The sequence below is a fragment of the Artemia sp. Qi Xiang Cuo genome, chromosome 20, assembly GCF_049724085.1.
Source record: "Artemia sp. Qi Xiang Cuo chromosome 20, ASM4972408v1, whole genome shotgun sequence".
Lineage (NCBI taxonomy): Eukaryota > Metazoa > Arthropoda > Branchiopoda > Anostraca > Artemiidae > Artemia > Artemia sp. Qi Xiang Cuo.
The window spans coordinates 8,098,211-8,118,656 of record NC_142813.1 but is presented as its reverse complement, the minus strand read 5'-3'; the positions used below and the strand labels follow the sequence as shown (position 1 = coordinate 8,118,656).

Here is a 20,446-nt window from a genome sequence, read left to right as displayed (position 1 = left end):
TGTCCTAAATTGTAGCACAGTACCGAATTTTATGTAGTTGCGTATCAATTATTTTTATTGTCTTTTGTTATCTAATTCTGCTGCGTGCTGCAACTTGTCAATAGCAAAGAATACTAGGCTTGAAAAACAACTTTATTGGTACTGGCTCCCTGACGGCATGTAGACTGTACAGCAATGAGCGAGGGTTTTTCCCATCTATTTTAACTTCGAATTCCTGTTTTTGTAAAAATTTTCGATATTTATCTCGAAGTATAATCACCTACGGAACAAGTACTGACAAAACCTATCCTCTCCACACACAAAAAAGTGACCCTTTGTATACCTATGCGAACCTGGCAACTAAAACCTGTAGTTACACAATTCATCCCGGTCACTCGGTATTTTGGCTCGGAGCGATTAAGTAGTACACCACTTTGCGTCTAGAGGCGCTGAGGTACAAGGGGTTACTTTTGGAGAGTTTTGTCCGTACTTGTTCCGTAGGTGATTATACTTTGATTTATCTCAACCCGTCACGTTTGAAAAAACGTCACTGCCTTGTTAATGGCTCTTAGATAACATTTAAACTCCACAACAATACACGAGCGAATTTCATCTGCGACTTCTTAGCAGCCAAAATGCTATACTTGAAAGGAGGTCACTGAATTGGAATTGTTACTGGTTCTTCAATATCGTATAGGCTGCAATACAATACGGAAGCGAATTTCATCGAGTTTCACATCCAGAGGGCTAATTTGTCTATGTCTATCTGGACCAGCTGCATGCTGCAACTTGTCAACAACAGAAATACTACGCTTGAAGGAAATTAATTGGATCGATATTTTTTCTGGGTCTTCCATGTCGTGTTGACTACAACACGAAATACGAGCGAAGTTTGTTTACTATCACATCAAGTTTTTAGTTTTTTGTACTAAAATTGTCGATACTATCCGAGCCACCAGCTCAATTTGTCAGCAGCTGTAATTTGTCAGCAGCTCAAGTACTACGCTGGAAAGAAGGACAATTTTACTTAATGCTAACATTGTTACTTAATGCTACATTGTTACATCTACATTGTTACATTAATGCTACATTAAGAAGGGCTTCTTTCCAGAAGCCAGTAACAATGCTAATTAGCATTGTTACTGGCTCTCTGATGTCGTATAGACCACAACACAGTATGAGAGCGAATTCAATTTAGTTTCAGATCAAGTTTTTGGCTTTTTTGTACAAAGGTTGTTGACAGTTATTTGAGTGTGCTGCGAGCTGCAATTTATTAGCAGCTAAACTACTACGCGTGAAAAAAGCTCACTGAATTAGCATTGCTACTGGCTCTCCGATGTCGTATAGACCACAACACAGTATGAGAGCGAATTCAATCTAGTTTCAGATAAAGTTTTTGGCCTTTTTTGTACAAAAGTTGTTGACAGTTATTTGAGTGTGCTGCGAGCTGCAATGTATTAGCAGCTAAACTACTACGCGTGGAAAAAGCTTAGTGAATTAGCATTGCTACTGGCTCTCCGATGTTTTGTAGACCACAACACAATATATGAGCAAATACCATCTAGTTCCACATAAAGTTTTTAGATTTTTTGCACAAAATCGTCTGCTGTAATCTGACTGTGCCACGCGCTGCAACTTGCCAGCACTTAAAGTACTACACTTGAAAGAAAGTCATGGAATAGGTATGGCTCTTGTTATTGGCTCGTGTGGACTGTACAACAATGTACGAGAGAGTTGCCTCTTGTTTAATATCGAGTTATAGTTTTATTTGTGCTAATATTTCGATAGTTATCCGAACTTACTACATGCTGTGACCTCTGAGCAGTTAAAATACAGTGCGTGAAAGAAAGTCACTGAATTAGTATTGTTACTGCTTCTTCGATGTCATGTAGGCTGCAATACAATATGCAACTGAATTCCATCTAGTTTCACATCTTGTTTTTAGCTTTTTTTTTTTCTTCTAAAATTGTCGACAGTTATACAAGTGTGCTGCGCGCCGCAACTTATCAGCAGTTAAAGTACTAGCTTGAAAGCAGGTCACTGCATTTGCATTGTTACTGGCTCTTCGATGTTGTGTAGATGACAACACAATATACGAACGAATTCTGTCTAGTTTCGCATCAAGTTTTTGGCTGTTTTTATCTGAATCAGATGCATACTGCAACTTATCAGCATCAAGTTTTTGGCTGTTTTTATCTGAATCAGATGCATACTACAACTTATCAGCAGCTAAAATGCTGCACTCGAAAAAGATGTATCTTCATTTCTAAGTTTCTGGATAAGAGGTGAAATTATTAAAGTATCATTTTTATGTCGATTTATCCGTTTCGATATATGTATCATATTTCTCCCAATCTATCGCCACATTTTAATTGGTATTGAAGGCTGTCCAAGAAATTCAGGTATTGTAGGATATGATAGAGAAAAGTTGACCGCTATCTGAAAAAAAGGAGAAAAAAAACTTACCTGAAAGCTGACAATGTCCAAAAGCTGTTGCGTTGTATGCCATTTAGCTTAGCTATTACAATTACAGTCAGGGCCCCAGTTCACGAAAATGTAGAGAAATGGCAAGGATTGTTTTCATTTCTTTTTTTTAGTGAAGGTATAAAGAAAGGTGTTTCTCAAAATTGGAATGTATTCCTTTTGGAGTGTTTGTCAGCTGTTAAGTTTTTATGATTATGTCATTTTCTAGGAGCTGAGTGGAACAAATCTTAAAGTTCATTCAGAAATGAGTTAACATTTCTGGTAGGGTTGTCTTCTATCATTTTAAATTGCCCATACAGCTGCCTTTTATTTTACAGCCTGTACTATCTTTATTATACTATTCTCCCTTTATGACCTTTTCTTAACAATAAATCATTTAAATAGTGATTGATTGCAAATAAAAACTAGACTTAATTTATTTTTTTTCTAGCTTTGGGCAGGTAGTTGCTTTTGTGTCAAATTTCAACCTGCATACTGGAGTTACAACGTTGCCAGATAAAGTGCAAGATTCTAGAGACGATATTGCCATATTCTTGTCAAACACAAAAGAGGTGTGTTCATTTTAATTGTTATATGAAAATTAAATTTATACTAAAATTTACGTTTATTTTACATTTTATTTATTTTACATTTGATTTGTTTGATTTTTTACATTTAATTTGACATTTATATTACATTCGATAAGTACGTGAAATAGTACACATCGTGTTGCATTTCGAGATGTGAAATAGCAAGCTATCTCACATCGTAGATTGTTTCCTTAGTAGAAATTTGTAAAAGAAAAACTGACAAACTAAATAAGAATCTTAAGAAATCATGGAAACGGAATCGTTGCAATCATTTAATTTCGCAAAATCCAGGTCTGACACCCTTTCATCTCCTTTCCTTATCAGTTTGTATAGCTCAGAGTAGAAGGTAAAAATATGGAAGTAAAATTGTGAATTTTAGTGAACTTTAAAAGTCTGTTTAACGACTGGAATTATTGGAAGAGAAATAATTTTTTTCTAAACGTTTTATTTTCCGGAGATTTAAGTTCATTTTGGTTTCTTTTCAGTTAACATTTTATATTTTACGTTTGTTCTTTCTAAGTTACGTGCTGGTGAAGCTGAGTTATGGACATGTTTTTGTGCAAAGTTTCAGGGTGGGTTGACTTGGGTAGCTTTTCCTAACCGTGATTTCAGATTTCCTATATCTCTTAAAACTTTCGTCTATCTTAGTGATGTTTTAACTTGTTTGAACTTGACAGGGTTTAACTGACTAAGCAGGCACCTGCAATGAGTAGTTAATGCGCTCATTTTTTGATTCTACTTAAGACTCGAGACTTGAGACTCGAGAATTATGCCTATTGTAGGAGTCCATGGCAAAAAAACGGCTTCCATAAAAATCTGAGATATTACTGACCAAGCAGGCACCTGGAGTGAGTAGTTGGTGCGCCCATTCTTGAGTCTATTTGAGACTCGAGGCTTGAGACTTAAGAATCATGCTTGTTGTAGGAGTCCATGGCAAAAACGGCTTGCATAAAAATCTGAAATATGACTGACCACGTAGGGACCTGGAGTGAGTAGTTGGTGCGCTCATTTTTAAGTCTACTTAAGACTCAAGACTTGAGGCTCAAGAATCATGCTCGTTGTAGGAAGTCAATGGTAAAAAACGGCTTCCATAAAAATCTGAGACTTGACTGATTAAACAGGCACCTGGAGCGAGTAGTTGGTGTCCTCATTCTTGAGTTTAGGATAATAATAACAATGTCTTTGCAACCCATTTTTATACAAAACAAGCAGAGTAAATTACACTAAAAAGGAAGAAAAATCCAAAATACGGATAATATTATGGTTCCGTAATTGTCAGCTCGGTAATTCTCTGAACATTAAAATTCCACATGCTCCAAAACTAAGATCTGATTTTAATCCTCTCGTGACTTGTCGTTTTATACGGAATACCCTTCCCAATTCGGCTTGAGAACCTCACTCGTTTTGCACCTTCAAAAGACATATATATATATATATATATATATATATATATATATATATATATATATATATATATATATATATATATGTGTATATATATATATATATATATATATATATATATATATATATATATATATATATATATATATATATATATATATATATATATATATATTGTATCCCTGTGATTTTTTTTGGCTTTCTCTATGTTGTTGTTTCTTTTGTTTAAGCATTGCTTGGAGTCTATTTAATTTATTTAATGTGTTTATCTTTTTCCTTCTGCTGACTTAGTGCTTAATTGAAACGTATGTACTCCCCTTTTAATGTAGACCTAGGACCCTCTGGGGGATTACAAGAATATATTGACTGTGTGATTAATTAATTATGAATAAATCTTATCTTATTTCATTTTGGTTCAAAATTTCTCCCAACAGCTCTAATAACTTTTAAAATTCTGAGGCAAAATACTTTCATGGAATTAGAAAAAGGATTTCATAAATTATCTTATAATTACTGTTTATGCCTTTTGCTTAGCGACAAATTAGCCCTATTATGGTTCCCAGGGAAAGTTATAAAAGATTATACTTTTATGGAAGCTGCTTATTCAAAAATTGTCATGTGTAAATTATTGTCGTAACTACAAGCTGCGAACAACTATGAAGATTAGCCTTAGCTTTACCCATCAGAAATGATTTTTGGTATATCCGCCGCAATACATTACTACTGCCTCTTTTTTTCGATAAAATATTTTAGGCCTACTATAATTGGCTACTACAAGGTGAACTGTATAGTACTTTGCATGCATATACGTAGTCTTCTCAAAAATGAATACACACTTGTCCACTTGTCCATTTTGTTATTTTCGATTTATATTAGTGAAGGCCTAAAGTGACCCCCATGGCCCCTCCTACGTGCCCTTGCCTCTTTTATCATCTCTTCTTTTCGCTAAGGTACTTAAGGCGTACTAGGTTTTAAAAGGTGAACTGTATAGTGCGCTGAATGTATGTACGTGACCCCCGAGCCCCCTCTAACGTCCCCTTATCTCTTCTACTACCCCTTTTCTTCCAGAAGATACCGCAGACCTACCAAGTACCACAGTAGATTAGGCTACTGAAAGGTGAAGTGCATGCACCTACATCAAGACAGTCATAATCCTCCCAAAATGGAATATATTTTGAGCTTTGTAATTGATGGTATTAAGTGCCACTCGTGGCCCCTCAACCCCCCCCCCCCTTATCTCTCCTACCACCCCTTTTCTTCATGAAGATACCTTAGACCTACCACAGTAGACTAGGCTACTGAAAGGTGAAGTACATGCACCTACATCAAGACAGTCATAATCCTCCCAAAATGGAATATATTTTGAGCTTTGTAATTGATGGTACTAAGTGGCACTCGTGGCCCCTCAACCTCCCCTTATCTCTCCTACCATCCCTTTTCTTCAAGAAGATACCGCAGACCTACCACAGTAGATTAGGCTACTGAAAAGTGAAGTACATGCACCTACATCAAGACAGTCATAATCCTCCCAAAATGGAATATATTTTGAGCTTTGTAATTGATGGTACTAAGTGGCGCTCGTGGCCCCTCAACCTCCCCTTATCTCTCCTACCACCCCTTTTCCTCAAGAAGATACCGCAGACCTACCACAGTAGATTAGGCTACTGAAAGGTGAAGTACATGCACCTACATCAAGACAGTCATAATCCTCCCAAAATGGAATATATTTTGAGCTTTGGAATTGATGGTACTAAGTGGCACTCGTGGCCCCTCAACCTCCCCTTATCTCTCCTACCACCCCTTTTCTTCAAGAAGATACCGCAGACCTACCAAGTACCACAGTAGATTAGTCTACTGAAAGGTGAAGTACATGCACCTACATCAAGACAGTCATAATCCTCCAAAAATGGAATATATTTTGAGCTTTGTAATTGATGGTACTAAGTGGCACTCGTGGCCCCTCAACCTCCCCTTATCTCTCCTACCACCCTTTTTCTTCAAGAAGATACCGCAGACCTACCACAGTAGATTAGTCTACTGAAAGGTGAAGTACATGCACATACATCAAGACAGTCATAATCCTCCATAAATGGAATATATTTCGAGCTTTGTAATTGATGGTACTAAGTGGCACTCGTGGCCCCTCAACCTCCCCTTATTTCTCCTACCACCCCTTTTCTTCAAGAAGATACCGCAGACCTACCACAGTAGATTAGTCTACTGAAAGGTGAAGTACATGCACCTACATCAAGACAGTCATAATCCTCCAAAAAAGGAATATATTTTGAGCTTTGTAATTGATGGTACTAAGTGGCACTTGTGGCCCCTCAACCTCCCCTTATCTCTCCTACCACCCCTTTTCTTCAATAAGATACCGCAGACCTACCACAGTAGATTAGGCTACTGAAAGGTGAAGTGCATGCACCTACATCAAGACAGTCATAATCCTCCAAAAATGGAATATATTTTGACCTTTGTAATTGATGGTACTAAGTGGCACTTGTGGCCCCTCAACCTCCCCTTATCTCTCCTACCACCCCTTTTCTTCAAGAAGATACCGCAGACCTACCACAGTAGATTAGCCTACTGAAAGGTGAAGTACATGCACTTACATCAAGACAGTCATAATTCTCCCAAAATGGAATATATTTTGAGCTTTGTAATTGGTGGTACTAAGTGGCACTCGTGGCCCCTCAACCTCCCCTTGTCTCTCACATCATCGGCTTTGTAACAGATAGGCATCTTGCATCTTGGTTGAACCTAAATCTTGAAAGGATCTTCAATTTCCTTGATTGGAGGACCAAAGCGGACCCATGGCATCAGCAATGGACCAAGCACAATATATCTTTGCTGACGTTACCTAGCAAAATATCTTTTTGTCCTGATTGAACTTCGTTGAAGTAAGGATGCTGGGGCTGTTTAATTTTATTTTTTTTTTTTTTTTTTTTTAGTTTTAATGGTCATATTGTAATGCAAGCTTCTGTTTTATATTTTCTTTTGTGTTATGCTGAGGACAGCCCTTGGACATAGAGTCGAAATATTCATTTTAAGCTTGGAATTCCACTGTCTTACGGAAAAAATTCCTGTTCTACTTGTTATATATTGCTTATGATGGAAAGGCAGTGTGGTATTCACCTCTATTTACCATCCTGCCTATGGTGTCCATAAAGCAGCGGAATTATAACGTAAAATTCGCTAAACGTAAAGTACTAAGTAAAATGTAGGAAAATCACTGTTGTTACTTTAAAATGAGAACCGCTCGGATTAAACCATTGTTCAAAGAAAATAATCAGTAACGTGTAAACATCTATGTCTTATTTTCTTTTAGGAAGTCAACACTCTTATGGTGCAAAACTACAACGAATTGGAACAAGCTTTGGAAGAATCTCTTGATGGTTCGTAAACTTTCCATTTATTAATAATGATTACTTTTCTTTTTACAGTTATATTGTTTGTTGTGCTTCCGGACTGTTACGTAATATGCCTATTCAAATAGAGCTTTTGGTATGTAAGAGTAAATTTAAAATAAATCAAATAAAAACAGTGTAAAGGCCAATTCGTAGTAAAATTTTACTCGACCAAAGTCGAGGGTACACCCATTGGTGTGCACCTCAGAACATAACGTATGCTACGTAGGTGGGTGTGCGCCACCTAATGTAGGCTACGTAATTTTTTGAAAGTGGACGCCCCTTGACCAAAATTTACCGAGTGCTAATTTGAGCTAATCAGGTTGTACATTAAAATTTTCTGATTGGCTAAAAAAAAAAAAAAAAAAAAAAAATTGAAAGCAAAATTTTTATGGGTATCGAGATTTAACTAGCGCTATTTTGAGCGTTAACTAGCGCTAATTCCCGTAGCGCGAATTAACTAGCGCTAATTCCCGTAGGATTTTTGATTGGTTGAAAAATTCTAATTGGCTCAAATAAGCGCTGGCTAAGTCTTGAAATTAGTGAAATGCCATTGTGAATGGACTTTCAACCAGCTGGATCGACTCTTAAGGAGAGAGAAACAATGGGGACAAGAATAAAACAGTCAGTAATCCCCAACTATAAAATTACATGCGGCAATTAACATTTAATTTAAAAAATGACATAGAAAATATTGAAATATGAAAATATAAAAAATAGAGACTTGACTTACCTAAACTTAGCTCCTCCTAAACCATTGGCGGCGCATTGGGCATCGACGAAGCCTCTCCAGTCGTCCAAAAGCTGTGCTGCGGAGTCTTCTCTTTTAGGTACTATCGAGGTCTCAGCCGCCCTCGGATCTCGGTCAAAAGAGTGCCGCAAGGTGTTCTTTAGATGACTTCGTCTTCATATGGCAGATATATAGACTAAAGAATGTTTATTTGATGGACAGATAAGGTAATTAGGCGTGGAGTGAGGTCGCTTTCGGCGAAGGCCGGTGCGAATTTCTTATTAAATGTGTTTGTCTAGCTGTGGACTGGTGTAAACTTTGGCCCTTGCCCGGGACTTAAACGCCATTTGTTTCTAATAGAACAAAGCTCGGAGAATCAGTCAAGTTTTTATTCTTGTGAATTTCGATCTTTGTCAATAATTAAATAAAAAAACAAGTTTTTTCAACTGAAAGTAAGGTGCAGCATTAAAAATTAAAATGAACGGAAATTAATACGTATATGAGGGGGGCCGCCCCCTCGTCCATACCTCTTTACGCTGAAGTTCAAATTTTGTCCATATTCTTTGATAATGACTCCTGAATCGTTTAATTAGAATAAATAGCTCTTTTAAAAATACTATAAAAAAATTAGCCTAAAGAGTGAGGTAATGAAGAGGGGTCGACCCCCTCATATATGTAATAATTTCTGTTCGTTTTAATTTTTAATGTTGCTCCTTACTTTCACTTGAAAAAACTTGTATTTTATATTTAATTTCTGATCGTTTTTTTTTAATAATGCTGGGAAATCTGGCTCCCCTTCTATGGAAAATTACCTTCCCCCATGAAAAATTTCTCCACGGAAAGGTCCTCCCCCGTAACCAATTAACACCCCCAACAGAACCCCCCTGAAAACGTCAATATACTTCCCAATAACCAATACTATATGTAAACAATGGGCAAAGTTTATAACTTGCAGCCCTTCCCCCGGGGGCTGGGAGGGGGGGTTAACTCATCCTCAAAGCAATAGATATTAGATTTCTCGACTATGCTGAACAAAATAGCTATCTCCAAATTTTGATCGAGTGACTTTAGCGAAACAATGAGCGTGGGAAGCGGGCTAGCTGTCCTTCAATATTTTTGGTCACTTAAAATGGGCATTAGGACTTAAGATTTTCGATCAAATGAGCCCTCTCCCAATCTTCTACGATCACTGTTTCGATATGATCACCCCTGGTAAAAAAGAGAGAAAATAAACACGTATCCGTGATCTTTCTTCTGGCAAAAAATGCAAAATTCCACATTTTTGTGCATAGGAGCCTGAAACCTCTATAGTAGGGTTCTCTGGTAGGCTGAATCTGATGGGGTGATTTTCATTAAGATCACTTGATGTTTTGGGGGTATTTCCCCCTTTTTCTAAATTGAGGCAAACTTTTCTAGGCTCGTAACTTTTGATGGGTACCATTAAATTTGAGGAATTTTACATATTTTGAATAAGCATCAAAATTCGACAATTTTGATGTATTAATTTTTATCAAGACTCTGTTTCTTAGAGTTTCGGTTACTATTAAGCCGCATCCCTCCTTACTGACAGTTCGTTACCACGAACTGTTTGATGACCGAAACTCTTGAAAAATGGGAGTTTGAATAACCGAGGCCTGGATCCGCCTTTTCTGTGCCTTCTTGGATGAGATATTGTGTGTATACGTTTGTATGCACGTTTGTATACGTTTGTATATACGACGTATATATCATATGTTGTCTTTAGATTATTTTGAGGGAGAAAGGTCTAAAAATTGTTTTATTTGTAGATTGTGGCAATTTGGTTCGAAATGAACTCGCAAGGATCTCCAAGGCTGTTGCCGTGGATCAACTCAACGGAATCGTAGACACCGTCAATGGCATTACAGTGGACCTCGTTGGAATTTCGAAAGAAACTAAGGAATTAATCAAAAATGCAGAAGTTTTGAAAGAAGGTGATCTTTTTTATGCAGTTCCTTCCATTTATATTAGAATGCAAAGAAATAGTCTGGCGTTTTCTTAAAGCTTTTAAAACGTATTCCTACATGTCAAGGTGCATCTTTCTTAATTTACCTTACATAATCAAGTTAGGCCACGCTTTCCAACACAGACATTATTGAACGTTATTCGGTTAACCTTCTGATCTGTTTTGGAGGGGGGAGGGCATTCTTGGCCTTTCGGCTCGTTAGACTTCAAAGGTTGTCATGACGAATAGCAATGTTAAGGATAACCCCTTTCCACCCACTTTAAGACTTATCTTAGGACACTTCGTTCTTCTAGTATTTCAAGGCAATTAATAGCATGAATTATGCGTTTTATCACTTTCGAACCTTCATTGGAAGCCACGGCATAGTATTCAGAGGTGCTTTTAGGGGAGGGGCAGACACTTGCTCAGGGCGCAGAAATTTTAGGGGCGCAAAATTTCAAATAAATAATCTAACGGTTGTGATCATTTAATAATTTTTTTTGTTATTAAAATGAATTAGAGGGCGCAGATAATAAATGAAAATAATCAATAAAATATTAATTATTTAATAAAAATAAATCAAAAAACAAAAATAATTAAATAATTTTAAATAAGATATTTAATGATGAAATGATTTAAATTACAAATAAAAGATTATTAATTAATAACTTGAAAATAATTTTGTTAATAAGGAAAAGTTTCTTAGAATTTGGCCTGAAAATTATGTGGCAGACGGGGGGGGGGTCTAATCAAGATTTTGTCCTGGGCACAAGAGAGGCACCGCCACTGATAGTATTTGTAGTTTTCAATTTTGAGTTAAAGGTTTGTTCCCAATTAATTTCAATCTCAAATAAACAAACTAATCAGAATTAAACGAATTAAAAACAGATAAAAAGTAATAATTAACGTCAATTGGTATCCGTTATTGACTTGACTTGTGACTTGACTATTGACTTGTGGATAAACCTAGGCACGGAGCCAATTGATTTTGCGTAAAAAGAAATTATTAAGCTAAAATCTGATTGCACAAGTGACTTGCATGTGATTACGGCTTAAGGATTATTTATGGATTGTGGCTTTGGATTAGTATTCAGCTCTATTATCATCTGAATCGTGCATTGAAATACTTGGACTACTCGCAATTACTTGAAATTATTTGCAAATTACTGGATTAATTGGCCCACTCAAAGATAAGAAATTATTTATTTTCAGTGCTACGCTCATGTCGAAATTCAAGCTTTTTAACATTGTTCTCGCTAGTTTCAAAAGTTACCCCCCTTGGCCAGCAATTGTTTTGCAGTCAAAAAGTGGTGCTAAAGGATTATGGAGATATACAGTTTTTTGCTACGGCGATCATTCTGAGCACCAAGTGGCAGAGTCTAATTTGAAATTACTTTCGGATAACCCTAGTGCTCGCAAAAGAACTGAAAAAGATGTTGGTAAAGCATTTACCGAATTAGATTCGTGTCCAGACATTTATAAATCGTCATCACCTACTTATCTAGCATTAAACCCAGCGAGCGTTATTGCAGAACTGGCACCTAGCCTAATCCTGCAAAAAATAGCTTTTACCCAGGATGAATTAAATCGGACACAAGTGAATCTTACAGCTGAGATTTGCCGTCAAGTTAAGGCTAAACTATCAGACCCTGATACAGCAAATCAAACAATTGATATTATAGTAAAAAAAAAATTCATGATGCTATTTCCATTGATTACAACCCAAAATTCCAAGAAATAGAAAAATCACTCAAAGGACTATTTGCACTGGTTAAAAGCTTGGAAAGTAGGATTTTGTCATTGGACTTGAAAGTGAATGATTTTGAACAAGAAAAGATGTTGGATTGCTTAGTGATGAATGGAGTAAGGCAGAGGCCTGGAAATGATCTAAAGAAAGAAGTATCGGTTATCATTAAAGACAAGATGCTGGTCCCTGGTTTTGTCCAGTCAATAATATTGTAAATGTTTATCGATTTAGTTTGAATGACTCTAATGATCAATCTAAAGTGTCTCCAGTGCTAATACGCTTCAAAAATGTGGAATTAGCTCGAGTTGTTTTCAAAGAAAAGACTAAACTAGCAAAGAGTGGAATATTTTTATCAGAATCGCTAATAAAAAAGCGTCGGGAAATTTTAAATGCGGCAAGAGTTTGCTTCGGTAAATTTAATGTTTGGACTGACCGCGGGCAAATTTTAGCCAAACCCCCGGGGAAATAAATGACAAGAAAGATTCTATCATTCGGAGTTTTTGCTTAGATTTTTTTTTTTTTTTTTTTTTTTTTTTTTGCATGTATATTTTATTATTTAATTCCATATATAAAATCGATTGTATTTTTTTTACTGGCAAATCAGAAACGCCCCCACTTGTAGGACGAATTTTTGAGCTCGAAAATAACCCGTTAGATGTTTTAAGCATTATCAATAATTCTATCGGACATGTCAACAGTGATTTGACCACAGTGAACCACGCAGTAATTAGTAAATATGTTTCTAGTCTGAGGGAGGCTGTCAAGCGGAATGGATATTTTTCAGTGCTCCAGTTGAATATCCAGGGTCTTTGTTCTTCAATTGACCATCTAAAACAGATTGTTTCTGATGGGCTACCTGACGTTGTTGGTTTATGCGAGACTTTTTTAGATTCTAAAAATGATGTGCTTTTGGATTTGCAAGGTTATAAAATGGAACGACTGAATCGACAAAAGATGGCCAAGGGTGGTCTTGCTTTGTATATTTCTAATAATCTTCCATATTCTCTTAGAATGGATTTATCCAGAAATATCGAAGGTGTCTTTGAGTCACTTTTCGTAGATATTTAATGTGGAGGTAAGGATTTAATTGTTGGTATTATTTATCGATCTCCTAGTGGCTCTATTCCACTGTTTTTACATACCCTAAATGATCAACTGGATACCATCCTAAAACAGTCGACTGAATTAATTATTATGGGAGATTTTAATATAAACTTGATGGATATAAAGTATTCTGTATCTTTGGATTTTCTGTCGTCCATGCTTGCCACAGGTACTTTACCTTCTGTATATATCCCATCTCCCATAAAAGAGAGTTCGTCATCTCTGATTGACAATATTTCCTGTACGGCCACCTTGATCCAAAATTATGTTTTAGTGAGTGACATTTCTGATCATTTCCCTGTTTACTCTACATACTGTTTTGATAAACTGACTATTGAGAGGACTGGTGAATCTAGTAAGAGGCCTTTTAGATTTGATGAAGTGGAATTGACGTTCCTTAGGTCAAGATTGGCAGAGATTTCTTTGGGTGGTTTTGGGAGTGATTCTGATTTTTGTAATTTAATTGATACTTTTTATGAGTCTATTAAATACGCTGTTCTTGATATTTGTTCTGTTTCACCTTCTAATCGTAAGTCTTAAGAATGCTTTTCCTCTAAATCCTTGGATGACCCCTGGTCTCCTTAGGAGTTGTAGGAGAAAAAATAATCTCTGGAGGGCCTTTAAGTCTGCTAGCCCTTCAATGAAAGGTATTTGCTTTCAGCAATTTAAAATTTATAGGAATATTTATAATTCTGTGTGTCGAAAGGCCAAGTCCCAGCATTATTTTAATTGTTTTTCAGATTGTGGTAAAGATATACGAAAAACTTGGCAGGTTATAAATTCTGTGCTTAGGCCCTCTTTTCAGTCTCCATCAACTCCTTCTTTTTGGATCTCGATGGCAAAATCATCGAAGGTGAACTGAATGTTCAAGATGCATTTACTTCATATTTTGCGAATATTGGTAAAACGACCGCTTCGGCTGTTGGTTCTTCTCCTTCAGGATCCAACTTCAGGTCTTATCTTGGGCCACCTTGTATGAAGTCAATGTTTTTGGAACCAGCGACGAAATTGAAAAATTGTTCGTCGTCTGGCCCTGATAATATTCCTACTAAAGTAATTAAGTTCATACTTCCTTCCATTATTTATCCCTTAACAAAACTTATTAACCTCTCCTTTCAGCATGGTATTGTCCCGGGTAGTGTCAAGCGTGCTCGAGTCATCATATTATACAAGGGGGGGGACACGACATAATTCAGACAACTATCGGTCAATTTCTGTGTTGTCTGTGTTTAGCAAAATATTTGAGAAGGCGATGCTTTCTCGTCTTAATAATTTTTCTTACTTCTATAGATTTTTTTCACAATTTTCAATTTGGTTTTCGAGCACATCATTCGACTGAGCATGCTTGTGCAGTTTTACTGAATTATCTTCACTCTGCCATAGATTCCCATTTGATTCCTGCTGCTTTGTTTCTGGATGTTCGTAAAGCCTTTGATTCTTTAACCCACAGTGTTCTTCTGTTTTAACTTTCTCATTTTGGCGTCAGAGGTTGTGCGTTTTATTGGTTTAAATCTTCCTTGTCTGGTAAAATAATTTATGTTGATCTGCTTTTTCGCTCACCAGCAAGTGTTGGCCAGGGGGTCCCTCGGGTCAGTTTTGGGACCGTTACTGTTTTTAATGTCTGTAAATGATATAATATTTGCAGTTAGAAGTAAAAATTGTCTTTATTGCTGTTGTCTATGTTGTCCAACAGTCTCCCTTACTAATAACTATAGTTTGCATACCTCGGATTCTCTTGTTACTTTTGCCGATGATACCACCCTTATTACTTCTGGGAGAACAGAGGATGAGGTTCATACAGTTAGTGGACCTCTTTGAGAGAGTTTCAACTTGGTTTGATGCTAACTCTCTTGCCTTAAATGTTTCTAAAACTAGATTTTTAGTTTTTTCTTGTATATCTCAGGCTTGTCCTCAATTATCTGAAATTCATTTATCCAAGGGCTTTATAAGTAGACCAAAGGATGGCCATGTCCGTTTCATAGGTATCCTCCTAGATGAAAATTTATCTTTTAAACACCATATTGATTTGATTAAAATGAAGGTATGCAGAAACCTCGGTATTCTAAGAAAACTAAAACATATCTTTCCAGGGCCAATTCTAAGAATCCTATTTCATAGCTTAATTCATTCTTATGTTTCCTATTGTTCAGTCATATGGATGTCTACTTTCCCTTCTTTTCTCAAATCGCTTTCGAATACTTATGATAAAGCTATAAATTTTATCCAGGATGTAAATCGTTCGGCAACTAAACCGTTACTTGATATTAAAAAACTTTATATTCTTTCCTGTGCGTCTTTCGCTTTTCTTCAGCTCCATGGTGATATTCCTAGGTCCCTTAGATTTAAGTCTTCTTTTGTATCTGATCGGTCAAATTATCAACTCCGTAGTTCTCTAAATATCCAAAGTCACCATACACCAACAATAAGATCCAATTTCAATCCTCTTGTTGCGTGTCATTTGACATGGAACACCCTTCCCGAATCGGCTCGAGAATGCCACTCGTTTGGCACCTTCAAAAGATTAGTAAAAAAAATAGTTATTTTCATGTGATTAATTTTCTTCATTTTTGCCTGCTGCCAATGTTTTTTTCATTTAATTCTTCTTTTTTTTTCTTTTCTTTTTTTTTTATATAGGCCTATATATATAGATGTTGTGATTCACTGTAGTTTGATAAAACTCATTTAGTGAACTCTCCTTTTTTTTTTATAGATGTTGTGATTCACTGTAGTTTGATAAAGCTTATTTAGTGAACTCTCCTTTTTTTTTTTTTTTTTTTTTTTTTTATATAGATATTGTGATTCACTGTAGTTTGATAAAGCTCATTTAGTGAACTCTCCTTTTTTTTATAGATGTTGTGATTCACTGTAGTTTGATAAAGCTTATTTAGTGAACTCTCCTTTTTTTTTTTTTTTTTTATTAAGCAAATGCTTTAAATTTTAAAAGTTCAAATGCTTATGTTTATATGTTTAAATATTAATGTTATGTTTATATTGTTTAAATCTTAAGCGTTTAAATGTTTAATGTTTATTTGATCTTTTCATAATCCCCCTCCTACAGGCCATGGAGCCTTTGTGGGGATTTGTAGATTGTTATGTAATTATTTTACTGGTATATGTAAAATAAATCTATCTATCTATCTATCTATCTATCTAATCCCCTGAAATCTAAATAATTACTCTTAAGATTTTTTACGGGGGAGGGGGGTATTCTTTAGTTCTTTAGACTCCTTTGATTAGGCTCTTTAGACACTGAAAGTGATTTTGACATCCCAGGGTGATACCTAAAGTTTTGTGTTTTCGTAACATTCAGACAAAAAAATTTCAAATTTTACTTTAAAAACTGCCTAAAATTTTAATTTCAATAGCCTAACCACCGAAACACGTAGTGTTGTATCAGTCTAGTTGAAAACCAGGTTGAGTAGTTGACAACCAAGTTTAAATCATGCAGTTGACAACCCTGGTTAATGGTGATAATTTCTTAAACCACATTGGCCTGACATCACATAAAGAAAGAAAAACGTTGTTCGCTAGTATCCGTCGATGGCAGTTCATATTTTTTGGATTTTGTGCAAATCGCGGATATTGGCGAATAACTTGCTTTTATGGTTGTTAGGTAGTTGGTTTTAATTCTTTTAATTTTTGGCTTTTATTGATACATAGTTTCGTTTTGCGCTGAAGAAGAGAGGCGTTTGTCCTCTCGAAATATTCGCTTCGTTTTTTCAGTATCTTCATTTGGCCTATAAAAACCCCATTTTTGCTCGTTTTTCTTTCTTTATCTGGTTAATGGTCAGGTCTAACATTTTTAGTTTGACTCATTATCGGGAATTATCATGGGCGCTCATATGGGGGGGGGGAGAGGGAGGCTCCAGCCCCCCTGGCTGAATGATGCTGCCTTATATTTAACATTTTTGTTTTGAGATTTCTATAATACAGAATTGGAAGTGCCGATTAGACCAGGTAAGCCCCCCTCTAAAATTCAGCTTATGGGCGCCCATGGGAATTATGCTTATAGGCAAGACATTGGTACATAATTAAGGTAAATAAACTTCCCGACACGATTCGTATCAGATCTACTATACCATTCATGGGAGAAGTATATTATACTAAATCTGGAGCGTGACTTTTAAGCTGGTTTGCAAGGGGCTACCCATCCTCCGCTACCAGGTGTACACCTCAGAGCTGGGTGCTCCACTATGCGCGGTAAACTTAATGCTACGGGTTTCACAGTTCCACCGTGGCGTATATCCTCCTGTGCCACATATCGCGCCATGCACATCGTGATTCTGCCACACGTGGCACGTGTTACATTGTGTACATGATTTTCAGTAGTGAATGTCCCCTCGCTTGTTTGTTAACCGTAACCATAGTAAAGCTTCTCGATAATGCTTATTTATTATCTTTATGAAGATTTCGTGTGCGTGTTATGTTAAATAATAGTTAAAGATAATCAATACCATGTAAAATTTTCCTAATACAGTTTTTTCTTCAATATCTAGAGTCAAAGAGAGTGGGAAGGTTTTTTTGCTCCAAAGATAAAACAGGTACATAGTAAATATAACCCCCTTCTCTGCAATGTTTAAAATATTAGAAACAGGGTAACAGCTAAACAAAGATCATGGGAAAACATTCTCATGAAAATATAAAGGGCTTTAAATCTATTCTTAGGGCTTTAAATTTATTCCTGGAAGTCTTGTTCACCCAACTCGATTACTCCTCTAGATAGTGAATGGCCCATCATATAGACTTTCACCTAATTGTTTATTCTGAATGCCGCTGAAACTGTAGCTTGAATGTCATTGTAGGGCAAGGCCGAACCCAGGGGAGGGGGTTAGGGGGTTTGACCCCCCCCGAAATGTCCATCTGACTCGTAAAAACGTAGCAAAAATTGATAGAAACAAATTTATTTTGCGTTTTTTTGTGTACCCCCCCCCCCAAAAAAAAAATCTTTGAGTGAACCCCCTTCTCCTGAAAAAAGTACTGGGTACGGCCTTGTTGTAGGGTATACCTCGCTCTTGAGCATCATCGTGACTGTATAATGTCCCATTTACAATGATATTTTATTAATACCTAGATTTGGCTTGTGCTAATTTAAGCCAATCAGAATTTCTCCTAGAGTATTTCAGCCAATCAAAAATGCTATCCAAAATCTGGTTGACTCAATTTGGCGCTAGTAAATTCTCGGTATCAGCATAATCTTATCGCGAAATGACCATGCTTTCTTAATTATGAAACACAGGCTAAGAAGGGTAGGTTCGAAAATTCCACTGATAATAGTTTCTGGTTTTTAATTGGGGGGGGGGGGGAGTTTCTCTATAGATTTTTAGGTGGGCGTATCTCCCTAGACCCCTGTGCGGCTACCGTGGCTATTTATTACCTTTATTAATTATTGATTTATCAATCAAATAAAAACTATCGCAATAATGCTAAAAATAATTGAATTATTAATTACATAATTACTTACTTATGTAGCAATTAAGTCTATATTAAAAAAAGACTCGTTTTTGCTATTTTGGCAGCTAAATGGTATCTACTGAAACAGCAGCTGAAATATCTGTGAGAAAAGGGGGGGGGTGGGTGGAGGAAGAGTTCTTGGATTGATTTTTAAGAGGGCAATCTCCTCAAGCCAAAATGGTTATTTTTCGCCAAAATTGTGCTGATATTCAGCAAGTGTTTGTTTAGAAAGTTTTAATTGCCAACATCAAAATAAAGGTCAGTGTTCCCAGATACCTGGTTTAAAATTGTGCTGGATAAATGATTTCCCCCCCCCCCCAAAAAAAAAAATAAATGCGCCGATTTGAAAAATTCAATGCGCATCCCTCCTCAAAAAAGCACCCGCAAAGGCGCAAGTGCGCCCAATCTGGCATCTCGTGTAACACGTATTAAGTCTATTCTAGCTTTCCGGCAATGCATTTTTCCTACACCTAATTCAGGGAAATAGTTGCATGTGATGCCATTTGGCTGCCAAAATAGCAAAAACTAAAATGAGAAATTTTTTTTTTTACGACTTCAAATCTAAACCTGTTTCTTTCGATGTTTGAATCATTGCACGTCTTCCGTTTCGACCAATTTCCCAAGATAAATTTACCAAACAATTGGAAAAGTTTCAAATATACTTAAAAAGTAGGACAGTTTTGCAACAAGTTACCGTAAGATTTTTTGCCAGAGAAAACTTTTTTCTCAAGTTTGGCCTTTGATTTAGGAAGTAATACCATGCCAGTAGAAAGAGAAGAATTGGGAAAATTTCGCCAAGACTGTTTTGAAAATACTGACAACCGTGTGTACACTGAATGTTTTTTTTTCATTTCATATAGAAAAAAGTTGTCAGGTTAATTTGTTGTCTTTTACCGGAATTTATTCTTGTCAGGATTTTTTTTAGGGGGGCCGCCCATCCCTGCCCCCTGTAACCACTTTCATCCCTATTTATCCTTTTACCACTTAAGAAATTGGGAAATAAAACTACTGACTCTTGAGTCATCTTTGCCATCTCTTATCAGCCTAAGAAAGCCATCCTTCTATAAACATATGGTTATTATTAATTGTAAAAAAAAAGAAATTCAAAAGCCAATTTTCTGAGATTTAACTCCTTTGAAAATTTAACTGGAGCCAAATTTACTTTGTGTCTCAATCAGACTTATATTTTGTGTTTTGACTATCGTCCTTTTCCAGAGTCTTTCCTCAAATATATATATATATATATATATATATATATATATATATATATATATATATATATATATATATATATATATTATATGTGTGTGTATTTATTTATATATTATTAACAGTAACATTAAAATTTTAAGCGAACGAAAATTATTAAATTCATGACGGTGGCTTTCCCCTCTTTATTGCCCCCCCCTCCCACTGTACGCTAAAGTTTTACTAGTTATTTACTGTACTAGTTCTTTATTAGTTCAAGCGCAGTTAGTGGGTAATTGCAAATTTTATTTTTAGCGATTTATTTTCAAAACATTTGAACGGAACTTAACTATACTGTGGCACGTATCTTCCTTTTTCGCCGTATTTCAACAGTTGGTTTTTCAGAATAACTACAGGACT

The 20,446-nt window shown here is 36.1% G+C and overlaps 1 protein-coding gene across 5 annotated transcripts in view; it reads left to right on the top strand.

The window, feature by feature from the left end:
- The window catches only part of promL (prominin-like), a 166,453-nt gene that overhangs the window by 46,845 nt on the left and 99,162 nt on the right, over positions 1–20,446 (top strand). For all 5 annotated transcript variants that reach the window (XM_089105989.1, XM_089105993.1, XM_089105991.1 and 2 more), the window contains exons 4-6: positions 2,894–3,014; positions 7,765–7,831; positions 10,361–10,525. In XM_089105989.1, the coding sequence (XP_088962115.1) occupies positions 2,894–3,014; positions 7,765–7,831; positions 10,361–10,525 (353 nt within the window). The remainder of the gene's footprint in view (positions 1–2,893; positions 3,015–7,764; positions 7,832–10,360; positions 10,526–20,446) is intronic.